The 26,245-nt window shown below is 40.6% G+C and overlaps 1 protein-coding gene across 1 annotated transcript in view; it reads right to left on the bottom strand.

Moving 5' to 3' along the window:
* The window catches only part of MAN2A1 (mannosidase alpha class 2A member 1), a 191,308-nt gene that overhangs the window by 67,966 nt on the left and 97,097 nt on the right, over nt 1-26,245 (bottom strand). Inside the window, exons 9-12 of the mRNA XM_065923691.1 lie at nt 24,042-24,244; nt 21,089-21,271; nt 16,724-16,838; nt 15,557-15,624 (exon numbers count right to left, since the gene is read on the bottom strand). Of these exons, the coding sequence (XP_065779763.1) occupies nt 15,557-15,624; nt 16,724-16,838; nt 21,089-21,271; nt 24,042-24,244 (569 nt within the window). The remainder of the gene's footprint in view (nt 1-15,556; nt 15,625-16,723; nt 16,839-21,088; nt 21,272-24,041; nt 24,245-26,245) is intronic.

The raw sequence follows: 26,245 nt of genomic DNA, 5'->3' as shown, positions 1-26,245 counted from the left end.
TGACACAAAGCTATATATAATTATTTATTCCTTTTAATCTGAATATTCAGAATCTTTAAAGTATTTGAGGAGTTTTGCCCCAGTCTCTGAAGTACTATATAATACACCACATGTCTATTCCTATCATGTTCCTAAAATTTTAAAAATTCTAAATCCACAAATAAATATCTAGCCCTGAAGACTTCAGGTAAAGGACTGAGGACTTGTACTTGGAGGCGATGCGGCAATGTGCGTTACACAGGGCTTGTCGATTCTGTGCAGACTCTGAGCAAGAAAGAACCGAGAGGTGAGAGAGCGGGAGAGGATGCGCCCATCCCGCCCAGCGCTACCCAGGGCGGGAGCGCAAGCTAACTCCGGCCGGGCGGCCGACCGGCGCGCCGCGGAGCAGCTGCGCTTTAACATGCTCTTAAGTGGGCCACCAAGAAACGGAGAGTGTTTAAGAACACTCTGTTTTCTTCACACGTGGAATCCCAAATCCCAACAGGACACACGTCCGCTTCTGCGAGACAGCCCTTCCGCTCTGTCCTGACGTCTAACTGCGCCATGTTCGATACGCTTCGGCTTCGGAACCCACGGAACACTCGTTCCTCCTACAGCTGTGACGGTGGCGCCCCCTTTTCAGGGCCTGCTGCTGGCTGTGTCTGGCTCGGAGGCAGCGCCTGGGCCCCGACGCACGGGGCTCAGCCGCCCCACGGGCCGTGGGTCCCGGCGCCCCGCCGGGGCTGACCCGGGTCTGCTGCCTCGGAAGCCAGGCTCTCAACCACTGGACCGCCAGGACGTCCCCGACAGGATCGTCCTACCTGACTGCTAGCAAAGTCTTGGGGACACGTTTTTAAGATGCTCTTAGTACCCAGGACTCATTTCTTCAGCACAGACCTGTATCTATAATACACAACACATAAATGCACGCTGAGCTGAAGGGAGCAGGAAAGGGCAAGCGGCGGTCAGAAAGCAGGGTGGCTGCCCTGTGGCTGGCTAACAAGCGTGAGCGGACACTGCCGGGTGGTTCCTGCACAGCCATTCTCAGCTCCTACTCGGCCAGAAGAAACCCAAGTTCACCTGGGATGACAACAATCCTAGCTTAAGACAGGATCACAACATGTGATTTCCCACGCTTGGGGTGGGCCATGTGGCACAGTTCTGGCCAACAGAGATATTGGAATGATCTTTTAACTGGAAATCAGTAAGTAGAGCGTCCTAGAAAGTTATTCTGTGTGTGCGTGTGTGTCCGTGTGCACGCGTGCACATGCTCAGTGGCTCAGTCATGTTCACATCTTTGCGACCCCGTGGACTGCAGCCCCCAGCCTCCTCTGTCCATGGGATTCTCCAGTCAAGAATCCTGGAGTGCGTTGCCATTTCCTACTCCAGGGGATCTTCCCGACCCAGGGATCAAACCTCTGTCTCTTGGTCTCCTGCAGTGGCACGTGGATTCTTTACCACTGCGCCACCTGGGAAGCCCAGAAATTTATTATATCACCAATTTAATAAAAGTCAGCAGGCTCAACTGGTATAACTTTCATCCTTTGCTCCTTCCCATCCCTGGCTGGAACACAGATGCAATGTCTGAAAAAGCAGGAATCTTAAGACCATAAGAACAATAGCGACAGGCTTAGTGGCAGAGAGCTGAAAGGTAAAAAAGGCCTGATCTTTAATGACCCCATGAGATACATCACATGGGCTACCCACCTCAAAACTCGTACATAAGAGGAATTACCTGCCTTCAAGTTTGTTGTGGGCAGCTGAATGCAACCCAAAGTGGTTCATTAAACACATGAGAAACAATACTGGTAACAGGGAAGCCAACAAGTGCCAGAAACTCACAGTAACGCTGAAAGCAAGAGACAATTCTCCTAAAGTAGGAAATTCCCCATAAAGATTCATCACTACAGACATGCTTTTCCTTAAAGGGTTGTTTATTTTTTAAACAAGTCCTTAACTGCTATCAAATATTCCACATAACTTCTTTCTCATAATTGTCACCTCCTCCATTTCAATTTTTAGTTTGCAATTCAGCAAACATGTCCTACAAGCCAAGCACTTCTCCTTATTTGACTCAACTAATCATAATTTCTTCCATTCAAACAAGTCATCTTCCTTTCCTCCATGGGACTTGCAAGAGAGATTTCATAAAAACATAAAATGAAAACCTCAGAATTTACCAATCCCATTCTTTTATTAAAAAAATAAAAGCAAGTTTAGCATCTTTTTAAAACTTCACACAGAACTTTATGAACACAGAAATAAAAGTAGAAAAGTGAAAGCATTAGTCGCTCTCATGTCTGACTCTTTGTGACCCCACGGACTGTAGTCTATGAAATTCTCCAGGCAAGAATCCTGGAGGAGGTTGCCATTCCCCACTCCTGGGGATCTTCCCAACCCAGGGATCGAACCCAGGTCCCTCGTATCCCAGGCAGATTCTTTACTGTCTGAGCCATCAGGTAAGTCCCAACATAGAATATCTGACAAATTCATTGATAGTTATTATTGATGAACACAAAAATCTTTAAAAATATTTGTTCACGCAATAAAGCCAAGAGACATAATCTTGTCCAAAATTCTCTTCATATCTATATATGATTATTTCTGCAGGGTAGATTTCTTCCAGCACACTGTCCAATCCAAATGCTCCTGGCACATACTAAGTCCCTTTCCTGAGAGATTGCCAGGTGCCATGTTTAGAATGAGGAACAAGACGCAGCCTCTGCCTTCATGAGGTTTATAGTAACATTACACACACAGTAACAGAAGCAGCGGTGAGTAAGGACACACTCCTGTGAGAATGTGCAGAGCGGCACCCAGCCCTGACACGAGGGTGCCAGAACGAGTTCTAAACCAACGCCGAGTTCTAAAAGGTAATCAGGGATCAATCAAGCCGTGTGTGTGTGTGTGTGTGTGTGTGTGTGTGTGTGTGTGTGTGTGTGTGTGTGTGTGTGTGTGTGTGTGTGTGTGTGTGTGTGTGTGTGTGTACGCGCGCGCGTGAGGATGTAACACCAACACCGAGTTCTAAAAGGTAATCAGGAACCAATCAAGCCAAGTGTGTGTGTCTGTGCGCGCGCGAGGTTGTAACACCAACGCTGAGTTCTAAAAGGTAATCAGGGATCAATCAAGCCAAGTGTGTGAGTGTGTGAGTATGCGTGTGTGTGCGTGTGTGTGTGCGCGAGGATGTAACACCAACGCTGAGCTCTAAAAGGTAATCAGGAATCAATCAAGCCAAGTGTGTGTGTGCGCGTGTGTGTGCGTGCGTGTGTGTGCGCGCCTGCGCGCATATGTGTGTGTTTGGGGGCAAGGTGGAAAGGGTTTTTTGTTTTTTATTTTTTTCCAGGTAGCAAAGACATGTAAATAAGACAGGACATAGCCAGTCAAAAAACTGATAGCTTTTGAAAGGTTAGAGCTCCTGGTGTAGGCTAGAGTATCATATGGAAGATAATACAAGAGAAATCAAAATGCAGACAGAAAAGCCAAGTTAAAGACTGGAATGTTTCTTTCGGGCAATGGGAAAAAGAAGGGTTTTGAGCAGGAGAGTTACAACATCATTGCTAACACTTGCTGAGTGCCTACTAAGCACTAGATCCCATACAATTAAGCTCATATACATCTTACTTAATTCCTCAAACAAATATATGCAGCAGGGACACACCCCAGGGAGAAAGAGCTGGCACTGAATAAATAGGGACAAAACTGAGATACATTTAATAAACAACACAAGAAGAAACGGTGTTTGCCTGGATCCAAGTTGAAAGTGAAAGGGATGAGATAGAAATAATCAGGGTAAGACCGTAATTTCTTGCCCAAACAAGCAGACTTTTGAGCGTGAAAGGGGACACTAATGAGAAACTAGAACACATGATCACTTTCAGGCTGAGGCCCAGGTTTCTGGCCTGGGGAACTGGATGATGAGGCGAAAACTTTATCAAAGAGCTTGGAGCCACAAAACAAGTCCAGGCAGGGAGGAATCCCATTTAAACACACTGAGGTCGAGGTGTGGGCGGCTGTCCCAGGGGAGCTGCCCGCACAGCCTGCGGGTGCGGGTCTGGACCTCCAGGGACTTCTCAGCAGGCCTGTGTATTTAGAAAGCCAGTGATAATAAGTGACGGCAATGGGGAGGAAATACCACCCTCACCACAAACTTCTAACTTTCAAATATTTCCAAGGCAACATGACTATTTTCTAAGATCTCAACATGCTCTGCTTCTCTACCTCTTTCAGATGTTAACATAATCTGAAGCTAGAGATCAATACTACTATTAGCAAACTGCCTTTACATTATAAAAATTCTGCCAAAACTAGATGGGAAATTCTAATTCAGTTTGGTAATCAAATTTACAATAATGATTTGGATTTTCACTATGTCTAATTATTTCCAATGCCTTCTTAATTTTGATTCACTTATCAGTCAGAGAAGTTAAGTTTAGCAGGAGCATTTTTAAAATTTCCTTTTTAAAAAAAGAAAAGAGCGTCTGTGGTGTGCTTTATAAATGTTTTCACATTTGAAAATGCCTCTTTGTTGCTTTCACATATGAAAGACAACTCTGAGTACAAATGATTTCAAAACGCCACAGACTTGTTACAGAGCAGAAACCCTTTTTGTGCCATATTGCACAATATCTGTCCTTCTGCCTGGGCACTTTTACAAAATGTCCTTTTCCTTTTAATTGAAATAAGTTACCAAGATGCACGAGGGGTGACTCTCCTTTCATTATATTACCGAGAATTTAGCCCTGTTCATCTACAAAGCAAGGCCGCCTCCGCTCAGGACACTTTTCATTGTATCTTTGATGGCTGCATCTGCCAACATTTCCCTACAGAAAGCCCACGGCTCCTCTGCTGAACTCCCGTCCTTGACCCCTACCACTGTCCCCCTTCCCTGCACTCCTGAAGGGCGTCTCAGAGCGTCCCATTTTTTTCACGTCACTGATGTGCTCTTTCACCATGTCAGCTTCACTCTTACGTCTCACCAATGAAGATTCTGTTCCTGTCATCCTAACAGTCTTTCCTTATCTCACCCCACCCCCTTTCTACAGCATCTTGCCATCTTCTGCCTTCCACTCTTTCTTTTTCCTTTGGGATTATGACTCAAACTGAGAATTACAAAGAGTTAAAAATTTTTTTTTCTGGTCTTTGTAATAAACTATTTTAAGATAAGTTACTCTTCTCAATCTTCATGTTACCCCAATTTTCAGAATTCTGCAGGGCTTCTTCCCAAGCTCTCCTGTGATAATTTCCCATTTACTACTTCTCCTCATAGAAATAGACATTCACCTAATCCTGTGTATGAGAAAGGTACCTCGTGGTCTTCACCGCAGTACTGGCCAAAGTTCCTCTCTTCTCTAGAGTTAGTTATTTCACAAATATTGTTGATCACCTACAGTGTACCAGTTATTTGCCAGGGGATTCAAAAGTAAAAGCTCCCTGCACTCATGAAGCTAACATTTTAGCAAGAGAGATGGAAAACCAGAAATAAAGGAAATAATCAGTTTGTTATTAAGGCCTGAAGGATGTGAAGAAGATGCAGTAATAGAGAAAAGAATGAGTGAAAGATAAGTTCACAGGCACAGACGCAGTCTGACTGAAGCTTCCGAAAGGCTACTACCCCAGGGGGCTACGGCCCACAGCACTGAGTCTTCTGCACCAGCTCTGCTGCTCCGAAAAAACACAGGGCTTCTTCCTTCAACAAACAACATCCTGGCCCATGGCACCAACAGCAACTTCCCTGAGTGGATACTGCGCTAGATCAATGCTCTATCATCAGTCCCCCTGTTTGTTCACGCCTATTTTATTTCTGGCAGATTCAGTCCCCACATTGATTGTAAAATACAGGCGCAGGGAAAACCATTAGTGCGATTAAGGCTGGCAGTGGCTCTGCTAACTGAAAGGGTTAAACTTGACTTGAAAGTAAAATTTAAAGTAGAACATCTTTTTTAAAAAAATTATTTTTAATTGAAGGATAATTGCTTTACAGAATTTTGTTGTTTTCTGTCAACACGAATCAGCCATAGGTGTATCTTTAAGGACATCTTCCATCATTCATCACTCTGCAGAGCTTCACCATAAAAGACCTCATCATAAAGCATACAAATACGCATCATGCCCCAGTCTACTGATGCAAGAGCACAGCTTCCGCTTTGATTATGGGACCACCAATTGGCATTCTGCGTCATATTTTCTGCATAACCATACACATGATAAATTATATCTGGTTCCTAGCCTAGTTTTTGTAAAGAACACCAGGAATTTAAATACTCAAAATTATTAGACAATATGAACACAGAGTGCCTCTACATCTTTACAATTTCTTCCCAAATCTTTTGTAGGCATCTTGTCGGTACTTATCGGTGACTTACCTTTATTGAAAATTTCCAAAGCACTCAACTTTATGATTAAAAAACTTTATACTTAATCCATTAGTTTAATAAAAATCAAATGATGACAGAACAGTAGCAAGAACAACTGATTTGGGAGTAAGTAACTGCATTATGGTAATCACACGGATCAACTGAATTCCTGGCAGGAGGGAAGTCCCAGCCTGATGGCCAGCGGTCTGTCGGCAGCAAGGGTGGGTGCCATGGGCACAGAGCGCCCGTTGGTCTAGCTGGTCAGCTAAGCAGGGATTTGTAAATAGGGATGCGAGGCAAGGAGGATGAAAGGGAAGAACAGCTGCCTCAAGCTACAGAAAGCAGCCCCCTCTTGTCCAGTTTTCTTGTACCAGAATTTCAGAGCCTTGTGCCGTGTGCTCACTCGCTCAGTCATGTCTGGCTCTTTGCAACCCCACTGACTATAGCCTGCCAGGCTCCTCTGCCCATGGGCTTCTCCAGGCAAGAATGCCATTCCCTTTTCCAGGGGATCTTCCCAAACCAGGGATTGAACTTGGGTCTCCTGCACTGCGGGCAGACTCCTTACTGTCCGAGCCACAGGGAAGCCCCTTCAAAGCCTTGTGGATAGACATAAAGCAATCAATCTCCACACCTGCTTTTAGAAACCTGCATGTTATTTTTACTTCTGTTTTCATTGGTTAGTGAGCAGGTGCATTTTTTAGTCTAGTTTGATCAGCACTGCAGTTTGCAGTTATCTTACACTGCTGTAATAGGGTGACTGTCAAATCAAGGTTTTGGTGTTCCTTTGATTGTTGATCATCTGAGCTTTAATAAAAAACTGAGAGTCAATTTCAGGGTTCCTAGTCAGTCACCATATAAAATGGAGGCATCAATATTTTGTCAATATTTTTAAGAAATATATAACAGGTGTTACTTCATGTAAGTCAATGTGAGGCTGAAAGAGTATTTTAGGAATTAATACTCATCATTGCTGATATAATAAAATAAACAGAAATATTAAAAGTAGGGAGAACAGTGTGAAAAAGGTGGAGTCTTTCCTCCTCTTCTCTCCTCTAAGATCTATTTCCCTTAAAAGTCAGGTAAAAAGCAAGCTAGTAAATGACTGATTTAGAATGGCAAACTCTAGACAAGGTTATTTTGTTTATCAGACATGGTTGTTCCCAAACAGTTCCAACTACTAGGCAAAGAAGTTTTAACACAAAATATACCACATGAAAGGTATCTCCAATCCCCTAAGAAACTTTGGTTGTTTAAATAACATATTATAGTCCAACTCAGTCTTCAGTTTAAAACATCCTCTCTAAAATATTCCAGATTACAAACAGGCTGCAAAATATTTCTGGGTAATCACAGAACTGGTCAATCTATGGCTTAAAAACAGTCAATGTTAATAAAACACAACTCAGACAGAACATAGATAAAAATACACAAATACCCTTCAAAAGTAATTAATACTTAAACAGAACAGTATCTCAGAAGAGAGTTTAGGAACTCCTCCTTCAAGTCCAGTACTGAATATTAATTTTAAAATAGACTATGCAATTAACACCCCGATAGACTTAGATGAGCTCAGCTTTTCTGTCTCCAGTCCCGTCAGTTACGGCTCCTCTGGAGGCTCAGTGGTAAAGAATCCCCCTGCCAACGCAGGAGACGCGGGTTCAATCCCCGGGTCAGGAAGATAACCTGGAGGAGGAAACGCAACCCACTCCAGTGTTCTTGCTGGGAAAGCCCATGGACAGAGGAGGCTGGCAGGAACCTTCAGGCTATGGAGTTGCAAAAGAATCAGACAGGATCAAACAAGTGTCATTAACAAGTCCTCGTTAAAGAAAAGTTACAGACTGGTTTTCTAAGCAAAGGACCTCTGGGTCGCTCTCAGAGTAATAGAATCATTAAGAGGGTTCAGTTTTTCAGAGCCCAGTGAATTGTGTATTCCATTATCACTCTGAATTCCCTTGTGATAATTTTAAAATGCAGCCACTTCCAAGGGAAAAACAAAACAAAACAAACAAAAATGCTCACAATGGATACAAACCTTGATTGTATCCATTTATTTTTCTGCTAACTAATGTGAAGACATTTCTACACTAGCTTACTAGTACATGACAAGACTTGAGCTCAAACATTATAAACCATGAGCAATAAGCACAGTCCTCACACTAATTATCACTGTTAATTAACACTGTTCCACCTCCCCCAAAGAATAAGCCAAGAGTCCAAACAAAAAAATAAGGCTTTGGTTTCTTAAGCTTATGCTTAAATAACTGGCAGAGATGTTAGGTACTTCCTTAGATATACTGTGATGTTATGACATAATGACCAATCAGAAAAGGCTCCAAAGCCTTGAATCCTATCTCACTAGTGGAAAATTACTATCAGAATAACTGTGTCTGATAACAGTATTAAAAATACAATGGCAGAAACCATCACAACATTATAAATCAATTTTCCACCAATTAAAAAATACAAAATGTAGAATTAGGCAAATAATCTATGTCAACAACAGCAAAAGTCTCATGACAAAGTATACTCATTCAGATATACAGGTGTATCTTTTAAATCCACCCATTCTTTAGAGACCCCAAGAATGCAATCCCAACAAAGTTAATTCTATAAGAATGCAGTGGTGCTGAGATGCAAAGCCAAATCTGTCAAGTCTCATGGTATTATACTCTGAAATCTCAAATGAACAGTTTGCTGAACAAATTTAAAGTATACTGAATTACTGCTTATTTTTATTTCTATTAGTATTTAGTGGATTGGAAGTCTTCTGTCACTCCAAATGTCAGATGAAAGAATCTATTGAGGAGAATATATACCAGGATACTACGTTTTCACATAGAATGTGAACCATATTCTATGCCTATGTGGTATCTGAAGTTTAATCTTCTCTTCAAGCAATAATCAAATGTGTTATAACCTATCTTTATTAAATTCTCACCATGCTATCACACCGTAGGCACAGTAGTGGACAAAAATAAATCCTCAAGGAGTTTACAGTCTTGTGGGACACACTTCAAACAATTACACTGGCAGAAAAAGCCAGCATCAACCCCCAGTCACGCGACTGAGCTGAGACCATGGGATTTGTTGGGACTGCATTCTTGGGGTCTCTAAGCCAAGACCATGACGGGATGAGACCCTGGGCATCTCGGGAGGAGGGGCGTGTTTCACTTTGCACTGGGAAATCAGTGAGCCGTGAGGGCCGTGCGAGCTGCGGCAGGCCCTCCCCAAAGCCGCTGCCGTCCTCCCCTCTGCGTCCCCTACATGCGCCCCCGGTCGGGCAGTGGGGAGCGACCCCCCTTAATCCCAGGTGGCCTCCCCGACTTCTCCTCTAACTGAACTCAAAGTGACCTGCTAGGGCTTCCGAGTCTAGGTCTGAAGGCTTGCCATTTCTATGCAAGTAACGTTTTCAGAGTGGCTTTGCGTAGACTCATCAGAGCTGAATTAACAGTTCAGGTACAGAGACAGGCCCAGGGACGGTAAGCTACTACAGCAGTTCACGAAAAACATAAAGGGCTGGTTAAAACCAAAAGCAACAGAAAGAGGAGAGAGGATGGACGTCAGAGATGAGTAAAGCTAAAATCCAAGACTCTCCAATTGATGACACTTAAGGATTGAGAAAAAAAAAAAGTCAATGTGGGTTCTGGCATTTCAGAACCTAGACAGCTAAAAGAAAATGATGCTCTCAATCAAGGTCCTCCAACAAATGAACGGCAACACTTCAAGTGAGTGGAGTACTGAGTGCCCGTTCTGGAATTGTGTCCTTTTCAATCTGGCTGATATTCTGAAGTAACCTGAGCCTAGAAAACACTGACTTCCTTTGTGTCTCCACATGGTTAATGCTACCTTTTCTAATTTTTTTTTTTTTTTTTCTGGCCAAAAGAGATGTAGGACTCCTTACTAATAAATACCTCTCTAATAATTAGAAGCATATCAAGGTAACTGTGTAATAGTGATTTCAAACTAAAACCTTATCTACTTGAGAAACTTAAGCTTTCAGACCTGCAGAAGCCACCGCGGTACCATTCTGACCACCTCTGTGCCTTTGGTGTGGGGCCACTCAGTCCCGTCTGACTCTTGGCAAACCCGTGACCCGCCAGGCTCCCCTGTTCACGGGATCTCCCAGGCAAGAACACTGTAACGGGCTGCCACTTCCTCCTTCAGGGGGTCTTCCTGACCCAGGGATCAAATGTGTGTCTACCCGTGGGTTCTCTACCACTGAGCCACCAGGGAAGCCCTTGCTGGCATTTCAAAGTATCCACCATTAAAAAAAGTGACTTTATGCTCCGTCAAGCCCATGACTGCAGACCCGTGCTGCGGCACCATTTACTCCTGGCCCTCCCGAGCAGACGGGAATGACAGGAGACTGAAGTCCCTCTGTCTGTCTCAGGCTCTCTCCTTGCGTCCTCAGTCCCAAATCCTGTCAAATCTTTGTATTACATGTTCTTACAACTGGTTTCCTTAGGCAACTGTGAACGTAAAGAGAAACGGTAACATCTCTGTGTATCTAAGCATTAAGGCTAGACAATCTATGACTTGTTCAGGGTGCCCTAACTTCTAAGTTGTAATTTCACATGCTTTCTATGCAAAGGCTAAGCAAGTATTTACTACACAGCTCACACAACCCTGTGAACTAAATTAGGCACACAGGCAAGTACCATGTCAACTTTCAGCAAATCAAGGACTACTTTTACATACGCACAAATGAAGTCCTATCAGGTCGTAGCTTTAACTAATGCTGCCAAAAGCATGATAAAATTCATTTTACATGTATTATTTAAACTGCATGGGTTTAGACCAGTGCTTCTCAACCTTTTGTCATCATAGCCTCCTTAAAGATTCTCTTTATATATTTTTTCCTAATCGTTCCTCCACACAATTTTGACACTACATATAAAATGTTCATCTGCTGGCACCATTATGCACTGTATCTGCGCTTTGCCTTTCCCAAAGAATACTTTTTATTTTTTAATCCCCCACCCCAACATCACCATGGGCCCAAGAACCAATTCTTATCCTCCTGGGGAAGACACCTCCCTATTGAGAATGCACACTTTATTTAGACTAATAATATGTTGTTCAAATTAGAATTATTCCTACAATCAAAATAAAACTAGGCCTCAGAGCATCTCAGAAGACACACGAGAGGACAAGACTGAGTCGCGGCCACTCTTCTGAAACTGCCAGCGTAAAGACGGAGGGGCACCGATAATCACTGTGACGGCCAGTACCTGCCAAACAAGCTACGAAACGCTTCCATTTCAGAGGACACCGACAGTCCTCCATTCTTGACTGATTTTATTGAAAGACAACAACTCATATAATTTGTGGCTAACAAGTAAAAAGTGGATTTAAAACCAAAAATATAAGTGGTTTTATTCATGAGGCTCTAGAGTTCAAAAAGGACAGGAAAGATAAAAATAAGGATCTGACAATCCTAAGTATTTCCAACACACTTAACTCTGGAAACAGCAGCACTGACATTTGGTAGAAAAGAACTCTGAAGATATAATATGAAAATGAAGGACACTACTTAAACAGAAACTATTTAAAATGAAATATCAAGAAGTGACTGTTCTCCTAATAGACTCAAAAAGTCTATGCTTATTTTTTATCAAAACTGTTCATTATTAAAGCTCAAAAATATATTTTCCTCAGTTAATAGACTTCTGTCTCCTTTCTCCCTCTAGCATCAGGGAAGTTGAGTCTCGCGCACAGCTGGCCAAAGCAAGGCCTGCACGGGAAGAGAAACCACGGCGCACAGGTCCCCCTCTGACCCCAGCGCAGCCCGCCCGCCCGCCCGCCGCGCGCCCACCCTGCCCGCCCGCCGGCCGATGCGCGCCCGCAGGACCACCAGGGGTGGGGGTGGAGCGCGAGGTCCCAAGAGCACACAGAGGTCATTCTCGGAGTCAGCAAAAAAGGAGATCTGCGCCGCCAGAATAGGAAAAGATAAAGCAGGTAATAGATAAGAGGATTACACCTAAACCCAAAGAGATTTACTGACACCACAGTTTATTAGGGACACAACATATTAAGAGTTGCCATACAATCCCAAACCCATCAAAACATTACTTATGTTAAGAAAAAGAAAATGTTTTATAATTTTATAACTGATTTTTCTTTTAGGATCATTCATTATCTTTTCATCCTAACTATGGCTTGGCTATATGCAAGCTTTTAAGACTTTAGCAAGGTTAAACTTTATTTTCTTTTCAAAATAATCCCTTCTTTTTTACAGGCAAAAGGGATGTTAAGTTTCTTTAGCATTACTTTAATGATACCTAAGTATTATTGAAATATACTACTGCTCTCAGGTATGGCCTGAATCTGCTGGGAATCTGAGCACAGAAGAGGTCTCAACTGTAAAATTTCTGTAATCACTTTGATCCCATTTATTTTAAAATACTTTTAATAAAGTGTACCTATTTAAAATAATGCATTACACTTTACAATTAGTCTTTTATTCTATAGTTTATAAGAGGTGATACTCAATTTCTCAACATAGATAGCAAAAACTTATATTACCAAACTATAAGGTGGCAAGAATACACAAAAGAACTGTACAAAAAAGATTTTCACGACCCAGATAATCACAATGGTGTGATCACCAACCTAGAGCCAGACATCCTGGAATGTGAAGTCAAGTGGGCCTTAGGAAGCATCACTACAAACAAAGCTAGTGGAGGTGATGGAATTCCAGTTGAGCTATTTCAATCCTGAAAGATGATGCTGTGAAAGTGCTGCACTCAATATGTCAGCAAATTTGGAAAACTCAGCAGTGGCCACAGGACTGGAAAAGGCCAGTTTTCATTCCAATCCCAAAGGAAGTGAAGTGAAGTCGCTCAGTCGTGTCCAACTCTTTGCGACCCCATGGACTGTAACCTACCAGACTCCTCTACCATGGGATTCTCCAGACAAGAATACTGAGTGGTTGCCATTTCCTTCTCCAGGGGATCTTCCCAATCCAAAGATCAAACCCGGGTCGCCCACACTGCAAGCAGACCGTTTACTGTCTGAGCCACGAGGGAAACAATGCCAAAGAATGCTCAAGCTACCACACAATTGCACTCATCTCACACACTAGCAAAGTAATGCTCAAAATTCTCCAAGCCAGGCTTCAGCAATACATGAACCGTGAACTTCCAGATGTTCAAGCTGGTTTTAGAAAAGGCAGACAAACCAGAGATCAAATTGCCAACATCTGCTGGATCATCAAAAAAGCAAGAGAGTTCAAGAAAAACATGTATTTCTGCTTTATTGACTATGCCAAAGCCTTTGACTGTATGGATCACAATAAACTGTGGAAAATTCTGAAAGAGATGGGAGTACCAGACCACCTGTCCTGCCTCTTGAGAAATCTGTATGCAGGCCAAGAAGCAACAGTTAGAACTGGACATGGAAAAACAGACTGGTTCCAAATAGGAAAAGGAGTACATCAAGGCTATATATTGTCACCCTGCTTATTTAACTTATATGCAGACTACATCATGAGAAACACATGGAGGAAACACATCTGGAGGAAGCACAAGCTGGAATCAAGATTGCCGGGAGAAATATCAATAACCTCAGATATGCAGATGACACCACCCTTATGGCAGGAAGTCAAGAAGAACTAAAGAGTCTCTTGATGAAAGTGAAGGAGGAGAGTGAAAAAGTTGGCTTAAAGCTCAACATTCAGAAAACTAAGATCATGGCATCTGGTCCCATCATTTCATGGCAAATAGATGGGGAAACAGTGGCTGACTTTATTTTGGGGGGTTCCAAAATCACTGCAGATGATGACTGCAGCCATGAAATTAAAAGATGCTTACTCCTTGGAAGGACAGTTATGACCAACCTAGACAGCATATTAAAAAGCAGAGACACTACTTTGCCAACAAAGGTCTGTCTCGTCAAAGCTATGGTTTTTCCAGTAGTCATGTATGGATGTGAGATTTGGACCATAAAGAAAGCTGAGCACCAAAGAATTGATGCTTTTGAACTGTGGTGTTGGAGAAGACTCTTGAGAGTCCCTCGGACTGCAAGGAGATCCAACCAGTCCATCCTAAAAGAGAGCAGTCCTGGGTATTCATTGGAAGGACTGATGCTGAAGATGAAACTCCAGTACTCTGGCCACCTGATGCGAAGAGCTGACTCATCTGAAAAGACCCTGATGTTGGGAAAGATTGAAGGCGGGAGGAGAAGGGGACGATAGAGGATGAGATGGTTGGATGGCATCACAGACTCAATGGACGTGAGTTTGAGTAAACTCCGGAGTTGGTGATGGACAGGGAGGCCTGGTGTGCTGAGGTTCACGGGGTCGCAAAGAGTCAGACACGACTGAGAGACTGAACTGAACTGATATTGTGTATTTAGGTAATGACTAATTGATGCTTGGGGTCAATTAAAAATAGATAACTTGGTTAAATAATTGTCAATAAAAACATAAAATGTTTTTTGAAAATCAGAGGCAGCTATAAATTAAATGCCCCATATTTAGGTTGACTGAGCACCTTTCCCATTTAAGCATAAATCTACAGTGTAAAAATGAGGCAGTTTTACATGCACAGTGATAGTTATCTAGTAAACAATTTATAGTAGGAACACTTATCATCTAATAGTAATTACATTTCTTCTTCCATTTAAAAATACATGATCAGAGATTAATAAGGTAAGTAAACAGAAAGTTAAGAAAGATTATACTCTAAAAAATAATCAATATTACAAATGTAAGGTAGCTTTTATAATAAAGCTACATGTTTCCCACCCCGCATTAAGTATCTGTTCAGAACTCTCCCTACACAGTTACTGGCCGTCAGTGTCCCAAGCACGGCGTCAGCTGTGAGCACAGACCACGACACTGCTCTGGGCTTCCGCGCTGGCTCTGGGGCAAAAATCCCACCTGCAATGCAGCATACACAGTTTCCATCCTGGGTGCGGAAGACCCCTGGAGGAGGGCCTGGCTGCCCACTCCAGGATTCTTTCCAGGGGAATCTCACGGACAGAGGAGCCTGGGGGGCTACAGTTTATGGGGGCGCCAAGAGTTGGTCATGACTGAAGCGCACACTCACGCGTGGCACAGCCGTGGGGGAAAAATCTGTTCTTCAAGCAGGCGTTTTAAATTAATAAGCTGATTAAATGAAATACTGCCTTAAAATATGTGCTGGATCCAGAGCAAAACCACGAAAATCCAAAAAGTCAAGTCACAGAAGTGGTCAAAGTTTATGAGAAATAATGCTATTTACCTTGGCTCTGCACTCAGACTTATTACATTTTTTTGTGGCAGAGAACTTTGCGTTCTTTGTTTCAAATCCTAGAAAAATGAACAGAAATTTTTATTTTACTTTTAAAACAAGTTTAAAAATTAGCTGTGTAATAGTATCTTGAAGAAAACATGAAAAGGGCACAGTAGAAAAGAAAAAACAAACCTCTTTCCAGTTACATAAAGTCCATCCAAGTTCAAAGTAAGCAAATCTTGTGTCTATGAGTATGTATTGTGTATTTAGATTTTAGGCATGGCATATGTTTCAGGGACTAGAGAGTCCATAATGTGTAGTTCTAATTAGTAACCAAATAAATCAGAGTTCTAGAAACAATTCTGCAGAAAGTTTTACTATGTTACTTTGTGTCACATGCTTCATATCTTTAGAAACTTAAGTTTGATAAATAAAAAACAATTTAAAAATATCTGAGTTGCTAAGTAGAAGTGTAAAGAGGATTTCAATAAACACATTTTGAACCGTTCTTCCTTGCTGTAGACACCATGCTCTTCCTCTCAGGGCACGGCCTGTTTTACTAACTCATCTGACCCTAAGAAGCTAAGGCACGCATCATTCTGTTTCACAGATGAGTGACCAAGGGCTCACAGATATAGAGCAACTTCCTCACCCCCTGCAGACGGGCAGAGGTGAGACTAGCAGCTACTCTCGTAAGCCCTCATCACGGCTCTGCTCTGACATCTCAACACTGCCCAGAGCACTCCTTGACTCATCCTGAAACCAGAGGAAAACTTAGGATCATTCAAATAGAAATGTAGCAAGAACAGGTTCAGGATTTACGGCAGTTCACATATCAAAGAGTTGTTCATTAAAGCTAAGGAAAATAATGAGTATAAAGCCTAGTTACCTTACAATACCATCTTAAGTGTTCTAAAAATCTGAATGTTTCGCATACCTTGAAATAAGTTCATTATTTCATTTTTCATGCTTAGATTTCATGGGAAAATACACACCATAAATCAAAGAGACACAGGAAAGAAAAACACAGGTAATTTATATAAAGTGATACAAATTATTTCAAATAATATACAAAGAAGTCATCATATTTCAATGTCTCTTTTTCTTGGATTATTCCCAATCCAAGAAGAAAAGAATCACTCATTTTTATCATGAAAATAGAAGATATTAACTAACCATTTCTAGGAAGGTATCCGAAGAGTAAGAGTCATATAAGCGTTTGTCCTTCAAAATAAGCAGCAGTGCAGAATGCCCAATTATCTTCTTTAAATTCATCAGTGAATGAAAGAGTCTGTGAACCAAAAATTTTACTCATCTGAGAAGTGATTCAAACATTAGTATACAGCACTTTCACAGAGATCAGACTTGTCGCCAGGGAGAGGGGAGGAGGGGATTGGGAGTCTGGGGTGAGCAGACGCAAACTCCTATGCACAGAATAGATGAAACAATAAGGTCCTACTGTAGCACAGGGAGATATGCACACTGTTCCGTGATGCGCCACAACGGATGGGGAATTAAAAAACGTGTATGTAACTGAGTCACTGCTATGCAGCAGGAGTTAACACACTATACGTCAACTAATCTGTATACAGTATTTTCAGTTGTTTTATTTATGGCCAAACCACCATCATCTTCACCCTGTATTCAAACTAAAACCTATCATGAGCCTATGATGAATCTCTACTCTGAATGAAGTACTTAGGGAAAAAAAGTTAGTCAGAAGGTATCACTGGTAAGGATTCATTAAATAGCAAACTTTCTGGACACAGCTGAAACATATAAACTTATCCACACTACTTATATTCTCCATGAATATCATACTAAATAATAACAATAGCCAGCACGATGACCCCAACAGCTCTAAAGCATTCTACCAATAGCAATGAGTTGATGTTTCACTTTAGAAAAATCTTTAACAAGCATTGAAATAACAACAAAAGAAGACATGAGATTAACTCTCATTCACAAGAAAATTCAATCAGTATACACACTTCAAAGAATTTAAATTCCTAAAGAATTCTAATATTTTGTTGAATTTAGTTTCATGTTCGTGTTCAAAAGAATTAGAACAGTTTCTCAGATCCAGATAACAAAATTGTCTTTGTCCTTGTTCTACTTCTTTGTCACTGAAAGTCTTAACTGTATTCAAACTGTGCATTTCTGTCTGAGGAACAAAAGAGATGCCTATGAATCGACTGATTCAAGTTCAAATCTAAAATATAATCTTGGAACATTACCAGCTACTGGTGAAGCACTATACATAGGAAAAATAACTTGCCTTTTTTTTTTTTTCAAAGTCCCATCTTATTTCTTTAAAGATTTAGGGAGCAGGTATCCCTAAGTAAACTCATAATGGAGAAATTGGTAGAGAAACTTTCATAGTACTGCTTTCAATCAACCCTCAGATGTTTATAGAGGGATTATATTATTTTCGCCAACACAGAAAGCAATTTTGGATCTATGTGTTAAAATATTTTTGTTTATATTCAACAACAAAATAATTGTAAAAGAATTAGATAACTTCAAAGATGTAAGTGATCATAATCAGTAAGTTATTAATTAAGTGCATTTACATAGTAAATCTGTAACTACAGTATTAAAATCTTATGGAGTTCAATCATCCAGCTAAATTTCTCATTCTATTCAAATATTTTATAAATAACAGTGTTTTCATAAGACTAAGAGACCATGAATGAACACAATGCAGTTATGAAAACAACTCCTTCGATCCAAGTTTATTTTTATTATCTACATGGTTATCTTTATGAGGTTATCTGAACCTACAGAATAAAAGTCATGTTCTGCACCTGCTAAAATCTTACTCCTATTAGTGTTTTAGAGAGTCCTGATTAAACTGAATGAATGCCATAAATCAATGTTTGTGTCCTGAAGGCACATATGTAGTCTTCTTATGAGTTAAAGATAGTGCATTTCCCAAATACTTTCTCAAGATGTATAAAGCTGTTTTGCTAAAAACAAGATAAAGCTAAACCCAGTAAATAAGTTTGGGAAAAATTGGGAAAAACAGAATTTTATACATTTCAACATTTCATCAACGTGGTATTAAAATGTCCTCTAATTTCCTAATCGCACTAAGAAACAAGTTTAGCAAACATCACTGAGCAATCAGTCTTCAGTCTCTCACCACTGCTGCTGTTTAAAGAGGCGTTCTCATGCTTGTCATTCAATAGTTTAGACTACACGTTAGGGGCTTCAGGCTCACCCACTGTTCATTCTTTTCTCCTACCTACCTTTATTACAGTTTAGCCACTGGCAGAAGTCTTAATCTCTCTGTAACTGACCTCTTACCATCCCTTCTTCACACAGTCCCAGGATTCACTGTTAAGCTAAACATCCAGCAAAACACTGCCTAGTCTAATTCATTTTTGATGCCATGATTTTTATGCCATAATTAGAATTAACCTCCAAATATGGCGTGATGTATATGCGCTGTGAAGAGCGGCCCTGAGAAGGCAGAAGAGAGGGCTGACGGGGCCCGGAGTTCTGACGGCGCTGCGGAGCGGTCACACCGGAGCACAGCCTGGAAACGCAGAGGCAGGGCTCATTCAGGTTCCAGGGACATCACCAGCAACCGTAGTCAGCTCCTAACGCACACACTTGTTCTCAGGGACATCTCTGCCAGCATCTGCATAAGCAGGAGTCAACAATCCAAGAACCGGAAGTCACCCTGTACTAGCTGTTCCTTTAGTGATCATTCTCTAACTTGTGTTTTGAAACTTCCTATTTAAAAATGTGTGTGCTAATGGCCTGATAATTGTTTATGGCTTTTCAATGAAGCATGAAGGGCTGACAAAGCAGATTTACGAATGTCAAGTACAATGAGAATTACTGTGTCTTTTTTCTCTAAGATGCAGTTTTCCATGGGGATGCTTTTATAAGTTAAAAGCAACACCAGATACATGGAGGAACTAATGGCAGGCCTTCTGGAGAGGTCATGAGACAGAAAATATTCTGTACAAAAGCCCCGTGACCTGGCCCCTGGCCCCTTCAGTGCGGCAGCCAGGGAGGGAGCAGCCAGTGGGGGAGGAGGGCTCTCTGTGTGCTCCTAGGAGCTCTGCTCCGGCCTGACTCCCGGCAGCCTCGCTTTTAAACTCTCGAGAAACCAAGAAAATAGAACAGGTGAAAAGAAAAATGGAGTATCTGACCTTACTTTCAAAGACACTTTCTGTGGGAGCAATAACATCACTATCATCCAGTAAGTATCTTCCACTTTAAGCTCAGCTCAAACTCAGACCAATGCCAGATATATCTGCCACAAGAAAACTGAGAAGATATCTAAGGTACTTCCCTGAATATATTTTTTTTAAGACTTAAGGCAAGCAATGGAACCTCCAGAATATTTGTTACCAAGTTTCCTGAAAGGCAGTCAAAATATTATAACTACAAATTTAGTTAACACTATTACAATTAGTTGTATCAGCTGTAGATCAGTTTTCTAAGAATAACTTTATGTGTTATGTACAGTTTCTACCAATGAGAGTATCTATAAAAAGAGATTCACTTTTTGTATCTAAGAAAATCAGATTTTTAAAGATTTTTATATTATCATCAAAGAGTAATCTGGAAGAAATACTAATCTAAACTACAGTGAAACAATAGGCAAAACTCCTCCTCCAATGTCAGAATCTCCCCTGCACCGATCCTAATGAATGATAGCCTCAACTCTGGTATGATGATGGAAATCTCACTATTACAAAAGGTAAGCTTATTGGGAAGCACAGTTTACAAAGTGCCCTGCTATTCTGAGCCAAAGCCAGTAATCATTGTTTCTGATCTGCAATATGAAAATGATGGAATTCTACTCCCTCATTCATCTAACAGATCATCTAAGAGCTGAAGATAGCTTTGATATCAATACCCAGACCATCCCTTCTCACCCCAATTCTTTATATCATTATATATGACAAGGTTTCTCGGTTCTTCTACTTGCTGGATATTCTTCTAAACATAGTTTTTTTTTTGTCAGTGCCCCTCTTAAAAAATGAGGTATGCAAGAACAAATGGATATGGTAGAATGGAATTAAATAGCTATATAATGAAATGGAGCTCTGCATGGCCCTGGATTATAACTATGATTTATTTTGATACCAAATCCTTGGGCAAGAAGGTAGCCTCAATTACCACACTCTACTTGGGGAAAAGTGGGATCAGTTTTATAACAATGTTTTTACTACTCCATTTACAGAAAGGCACTACCATATAAAATTGGGACGGCCAGTACTTTTTGTCAAGTGATTCCTTAAAAACTTGATGGTTTTGAAAATTGATGGTTTTTCTATAGCAATACTTATAAGAGATGTGGTTATTAAAAACTTCATCAAAGATAAGACTTTTGGGTTGTCAGCATAACTGAAAATGTTTTCTTGGCATGACATATGTATCTTTGAAATTGGTTTGATTTAATGTGCTCTCCTTCAATAAAAATTCAGTATTGCAATTAAAAAAAACTTCATCAAAAGATAAAGCTTATGACCCCAAATTGTAAAAGATTTTAAGTTCACTTTGCAATAATTACATTACCTGGTACCATAATCCACAACCACCCAATCTTTTGCAGTTCCTGTGATAGCATCATGATGTTGAAATAGTCCCAAATTTCGTCTTGCTTCTGTCAGCATCACATAATGGGATGATGAAAGAAATTTATTTATCTTGTACTGCTTAGCTTGTTTCAGGGCGAAATAGTAAAGAATTTCAGCAGCCCTAATTGCATAAAACAGTCATTAATTTTTATTTCAAAACAAACATTTTAATTTACTACAAAAGAGGTATCAATGATACATTTTCAAACTTTTTTTAAAAAAAGAAATCCATGATTTCAGTATGATCAATTTATAAGACAAATATTGAAAACAGACATTTCTATAAAACCACCAAGGTATGCACCTAATACATCTAAATCCTTAAGTATCAAAGAACACCATGTCTCAGTGATACAAGGCAAAGCAGTGAGCATCTGTTGGCAGCAAGATAGGCCCATTTCCATGTAACATGTGAAAGCAATAAGAACTAGGTGAGTGTTTCTGCCCTTTCATCTCCGCAGTGTAGACATACCATGAACTCCCTCAGAAGGCCATTTATCCTCACACGTACAGTGGAGGCGGCGGTGAGGAAACGTGTGGGCCTGAGTGCTAGACTAACAGCTTATAAAGGAGAGGAAGGGGATGGCGGTCTGACAGCTCAGGGACAGAAGTCAGTCTAAGAGCTGAATGACAACACACGCCAGCTACAGAGAATTTAGCAACATAACCTAAAAGGTGATCAGTCACACACTGGCCTTCCTCACTTATTTTAAAAAATAAAAATACTTTAGCTTAAGAATAGTTTTGAGCAAGAATATGGGGGTTTATAACTTTCACCTTTAAATTTTTTCACCCAAGGATATGGTTCAGGATACGTTTCTGAATAGTTCTTTAAAAAGAGACACAGCTTGATGGAGTAAAAAATATAAGGGTCCTTATGACAAACGTTAGGATGAGGGAGAGAAAACTCAAGGGAGCACAGAAATGTATTACGATCTCAGGAAAAAAGAAGATTCAAACCGCTCTTTTTAAAAAATAAGTCCTTTGAATTTCTGAAGATACTAAATAATCTCTACTTTTTAAAAACAGATAAAAATTTAATATCCACTTTTTAAAATTATAAGCCTTCTTGATGGCATGAGAATCACTATATTGGAATTAAGGAAACTATATGTACGTAGGCATACATATCCAGAGCAAATGTACATATACATACAAATGTTCCAAATATTCCAAAATATTAAAAAAGTGGATTTTAAGAATTTTTTTTGTACTTTTCTATTTTATGCACCTATTTTTACAAATGAGTTGAGGATTAAATATAATTTTTATCACACAAAAGACTTAGTTTCAAATAAATTAATTACGTTTTGAAATTCAAATTACTGTATGGTTTATTGTTTTATTTTAAAGCAGGAGAATTTTCAAAATACATTACCAGTAGGAATATATTCAAGTAGTACCTTAAATAAGTTCAATAAAATAAGACTGAACCAATACTCATAACTTTTTGCCACCAAAAAATACTTGATACTTAAAAAGTATGCAGTGGCCCAAAAGAATTTCTACGTTATTTAGTACTTGCTCTGCTCTTATCATAGTTTAGAATAACATAACAGATAACTAACATTCTATTGGTTAAGGATGCAGAAATCTTTATAATATATAAAACTTTTTTGTTATAAATATAATAATATACATTCATCTGGCACATTAATGACTATCCCCTCAAAGATTCAAAGGTTAGGGTTTTTTTTTTTTAATAAGTTACTGTTATTTTTTGGACACAGTATCACAGAAACAGTAAAAATAATAAACACACATACCACTATACCAAAGTACAATGCTTAAAGAAATGAATGATTTTTAGAAAAATACTGTCCAATATATACTTAATAAATAGTACAAGAAGAAGGTAGGTTTCATATAACTTATTATTTTTAATACCAAGATTCATCATGAAAATTAATCATCATGATTTCATATTTTGAACTGAAGGGACAATAAATTCATCATGAAAGTTACTCTCCTGAGCTACACATATAGAAAAAGCCACAGGATTCTCTTGGGATGGCTTCTGAGCATCTAAAATCAACGAGACTCAGGTGTTTAGAGCGGTGCTCTCCACTATGATAGCCACTAGCCGTGTGGCTGTGTGCACTACAGTTAAATAAAATGGAGAACTCAGCGCCGAGTCGCGCTGCTCCCGTTTCCAGTGGTCGAGCTGCCGCGGCAGCGGCTGCAGGGCTGCATCAGCAGTGCAGAGGCTGCGCACTTCTCGCTACAGGGAGGGCTCCTGGACAGAGGCTGCGAAGAGCTGGGTAACGCAGGCTTACAGAGAGCTTCTATGTCTTTCTTACTGACTTTTTCTGTCTTCTCCCTATCAGTTTATTTTTTCAACCAATCATTCTGCCTCCATCAGGTCCCATCTCTTAAATTTTCTTCTTTAAGCAGAAAACCATATCTGCAGAAATGCGTTTTAAAACAAGAGCGGCGATGGAGTCCCCAGTCCTCCCAGATAGGAACTCGCTGTCTCGGAGGACAGGTTTGAGGCCCGCCGCCGGCGGCTGAGAGCCTGCCTGCTCCTTCTGCCCCTTCCCCGCCTCCGTGACCCAGCTGACCAGGCTCCCGGCCCGCAGGCACGGTGAGGCTGCCGGAGGCTACTGCAGTGTGCAGACAGGACGGGGAGTCAGTCAGAAAAATATAAAACAGAGTGCAACTCCCAGAAAACCTAATTACACAAAATGCTTTTCCTTCAAGAGCAATACCCTTGTAAATATCTGATTATTTCTGAAGATATAGATCCGACTGCATTAAAATTTCACAATTACATCAAACACATCCTTACACATACAACATAAATGCTGTATATTACGCAAAACTCTACAGACAAGTTATGATAACATAAAAGAAGTGAAAAAATAAACGAAGCTCTCTAAAGGTAAATGTACCTTAAATGGGATTCCAATATCCTATCCATTCGTTTGTAAAAGGGTCTGGATGTAAAATAGCCACTCCAGTAATGATCATCTCGGTCAGCATAAGTGAAAAAATCCCCACTTAGAACAGGGAATGTTGATTGGCTATTCCTACTCTTGGCTGAAGCGTCTTTTTCCAGTGCATCAAAATAATCTGATAAAGTCCCAAACTGTACCTAGTGGGGGAAAAAAAAAAGTTTACATTTCACTTATTCACACATTCATCTGTACCTTAAAATTACTTTTAGGGCTGAAAGGAAAAGTTCCTGATAAATATTTAAGGCAAGCTTCCAAATTAGAATAAATATATAGCTCAGATTTACTTAAGTGCAGGGGGAAAAGCACTCGGTGATTGTCTTTTACTTGCATCAAGTCCCAAAAAACTAAGAGAAAACTTGCACATGTAAGCAGTTAGAAGAGTTAATCAGAGCTACAAATGTGTGGATCTGAAAACTCCTTATATATTTCTAGAATCTCCAAGTGTGCAAGGATCGGGCTACGGCCTAATCCAGAGGTGAATGGCAAGAAGGGGAAACAGCAAAAATAAAAGGCGTGTATTTTAAGTACATGTTCCAGCAGTCCAGAAGAGCAGCTTTGTTAGCTATTAAGTATTTCCACATATCATATGTACATATTCTCCTCTGGCCTCCACTCTCCCCAGTCTGTATTCTTAAAAAGGAGAAAAGAGAGCCTTTAAGAACAGCAGGTCATTTAAAAAAAAAAAAAGGACTTTCTCTACCAGTAGGTAACAGTGAACAACAGAAGCAAAACAGAAAAGCCGATGAGAATTGCAAGGTTGGCTGCTCAAATGAAAAGGTTTTTCTGACTAATGACTCAAATTACCGGTACATAAATCCATTTTTATGATCTCAAACTAGTCTATAAATCAAAGGAAAAAAGAAATATTATACAAGACCTCATAAACATAAATTGAAAGGTAGTGTTGCTAGAAGTAAATAGACAATTAAACAGGGAATGTGTTCTTTTTAAAAAGATGCTATTTTTTTTGTTTCTGGTCTTATATACACACATATGTATGTGGCCAATGAGTTAATTTGAGTTTTTCCATAAAATGTAATGAAACCCAAATGACCTTTCTGGCCAACCCAAGACATATATACACACATACACACACAGATGTTGAGAGTCATTTTGATTCAATGTGGCAGAAAAATAATTAAAGTAATCAAAAAGAGTTAGTGGCCCTGCAGCAGTTACTAAGAGCAGCACAGAGCTGGGCCCTGATGACGTGGCTTTGAACGCTCTCTCCACCACTTATCTAACATGTAGTTCTGAGCCTATTATATAATGTCTCCGCACGCCTCCGTGGTACAGCTAATAGGATTCTAAGTAAAACCCTTAGAAACATGACTGGCAAATAAAGGTATAAGTTTTGGCTGTTACTCCACCACTGCAAAGGCAAAATATCAACTGGAACACAACAATCATATTAGTAAGGCAAATGTAAGTTTTCATAATCTGTGATATAACAAATTTTGTAACAGCAAAAAGGATGATTATTCCAAGTCCTTATGCTTACATTAAAAAAAACCATTTTTTTTTAAAAATATTATTTTATTAGTTGGAGGCCAATCACTTCACAACATTTCAGTGGGTTTTGTCATACATTGACATGAATCAGCCATATAGTTACACGTATTCCCCATCCCGATCCCCCCTCCCGCCTCCCTCTCCTCCCGATTCCTCAGGGTCCTCCCAGTGCACCAGGCCCGAGCACTTGACTCATGCATCCCACCTGGGCTGGTGGTCTGTTTCACCATAGATAATATACATGCTGTTCTTTCAAAACATCCCACCCTCACCTTCTCCCCCAGAGTTCAAAAGCCTGTTCTGTACTTCTGTGTCTCTTTTTCTGTTTTGCATATAGGGTTATCGCTACCATCTATCTAAATTCCGTATATATGTGTTAGTATAAAAAAGCAGCTTTTTAAAAGTTAACTTTTTACGCTGATCTTTACTTGGAGGATACCCGTCTTCCGTTTCGTGCCGGTTTCTGCTGCAGAGTGAGGTGAACCAGCGGGAGGCACACACGCCCGCGGCCCGCGCCCAGCTCGCCAGAGCGCGGCTGCCCGTCAGCTGTCCGCCCTGCCCGCGGCCACGGACGCCTGCCAGCGCCCCGCTCAGGCTGCCCGCCCTCTCCCTCCCCCACTGGGCCC

This window comes from Muntiacus reevesi, chromosome 1 (assembly GCF_963930625.1).
Source record: "Muntiacus reevesi chromosome 1, mMunRee1.1, whole genome shotgun sequence".
Classification (NCBI taxonomy): Eukaryota; Metazoa; Chordata; class Mammalia; order Artiodactyla; family Cervidae; genus Muntiacus; species Muntiacus reevesi.
This window is presented reverse-complemented; position numbering and strand designations above follow the sequence as displayed.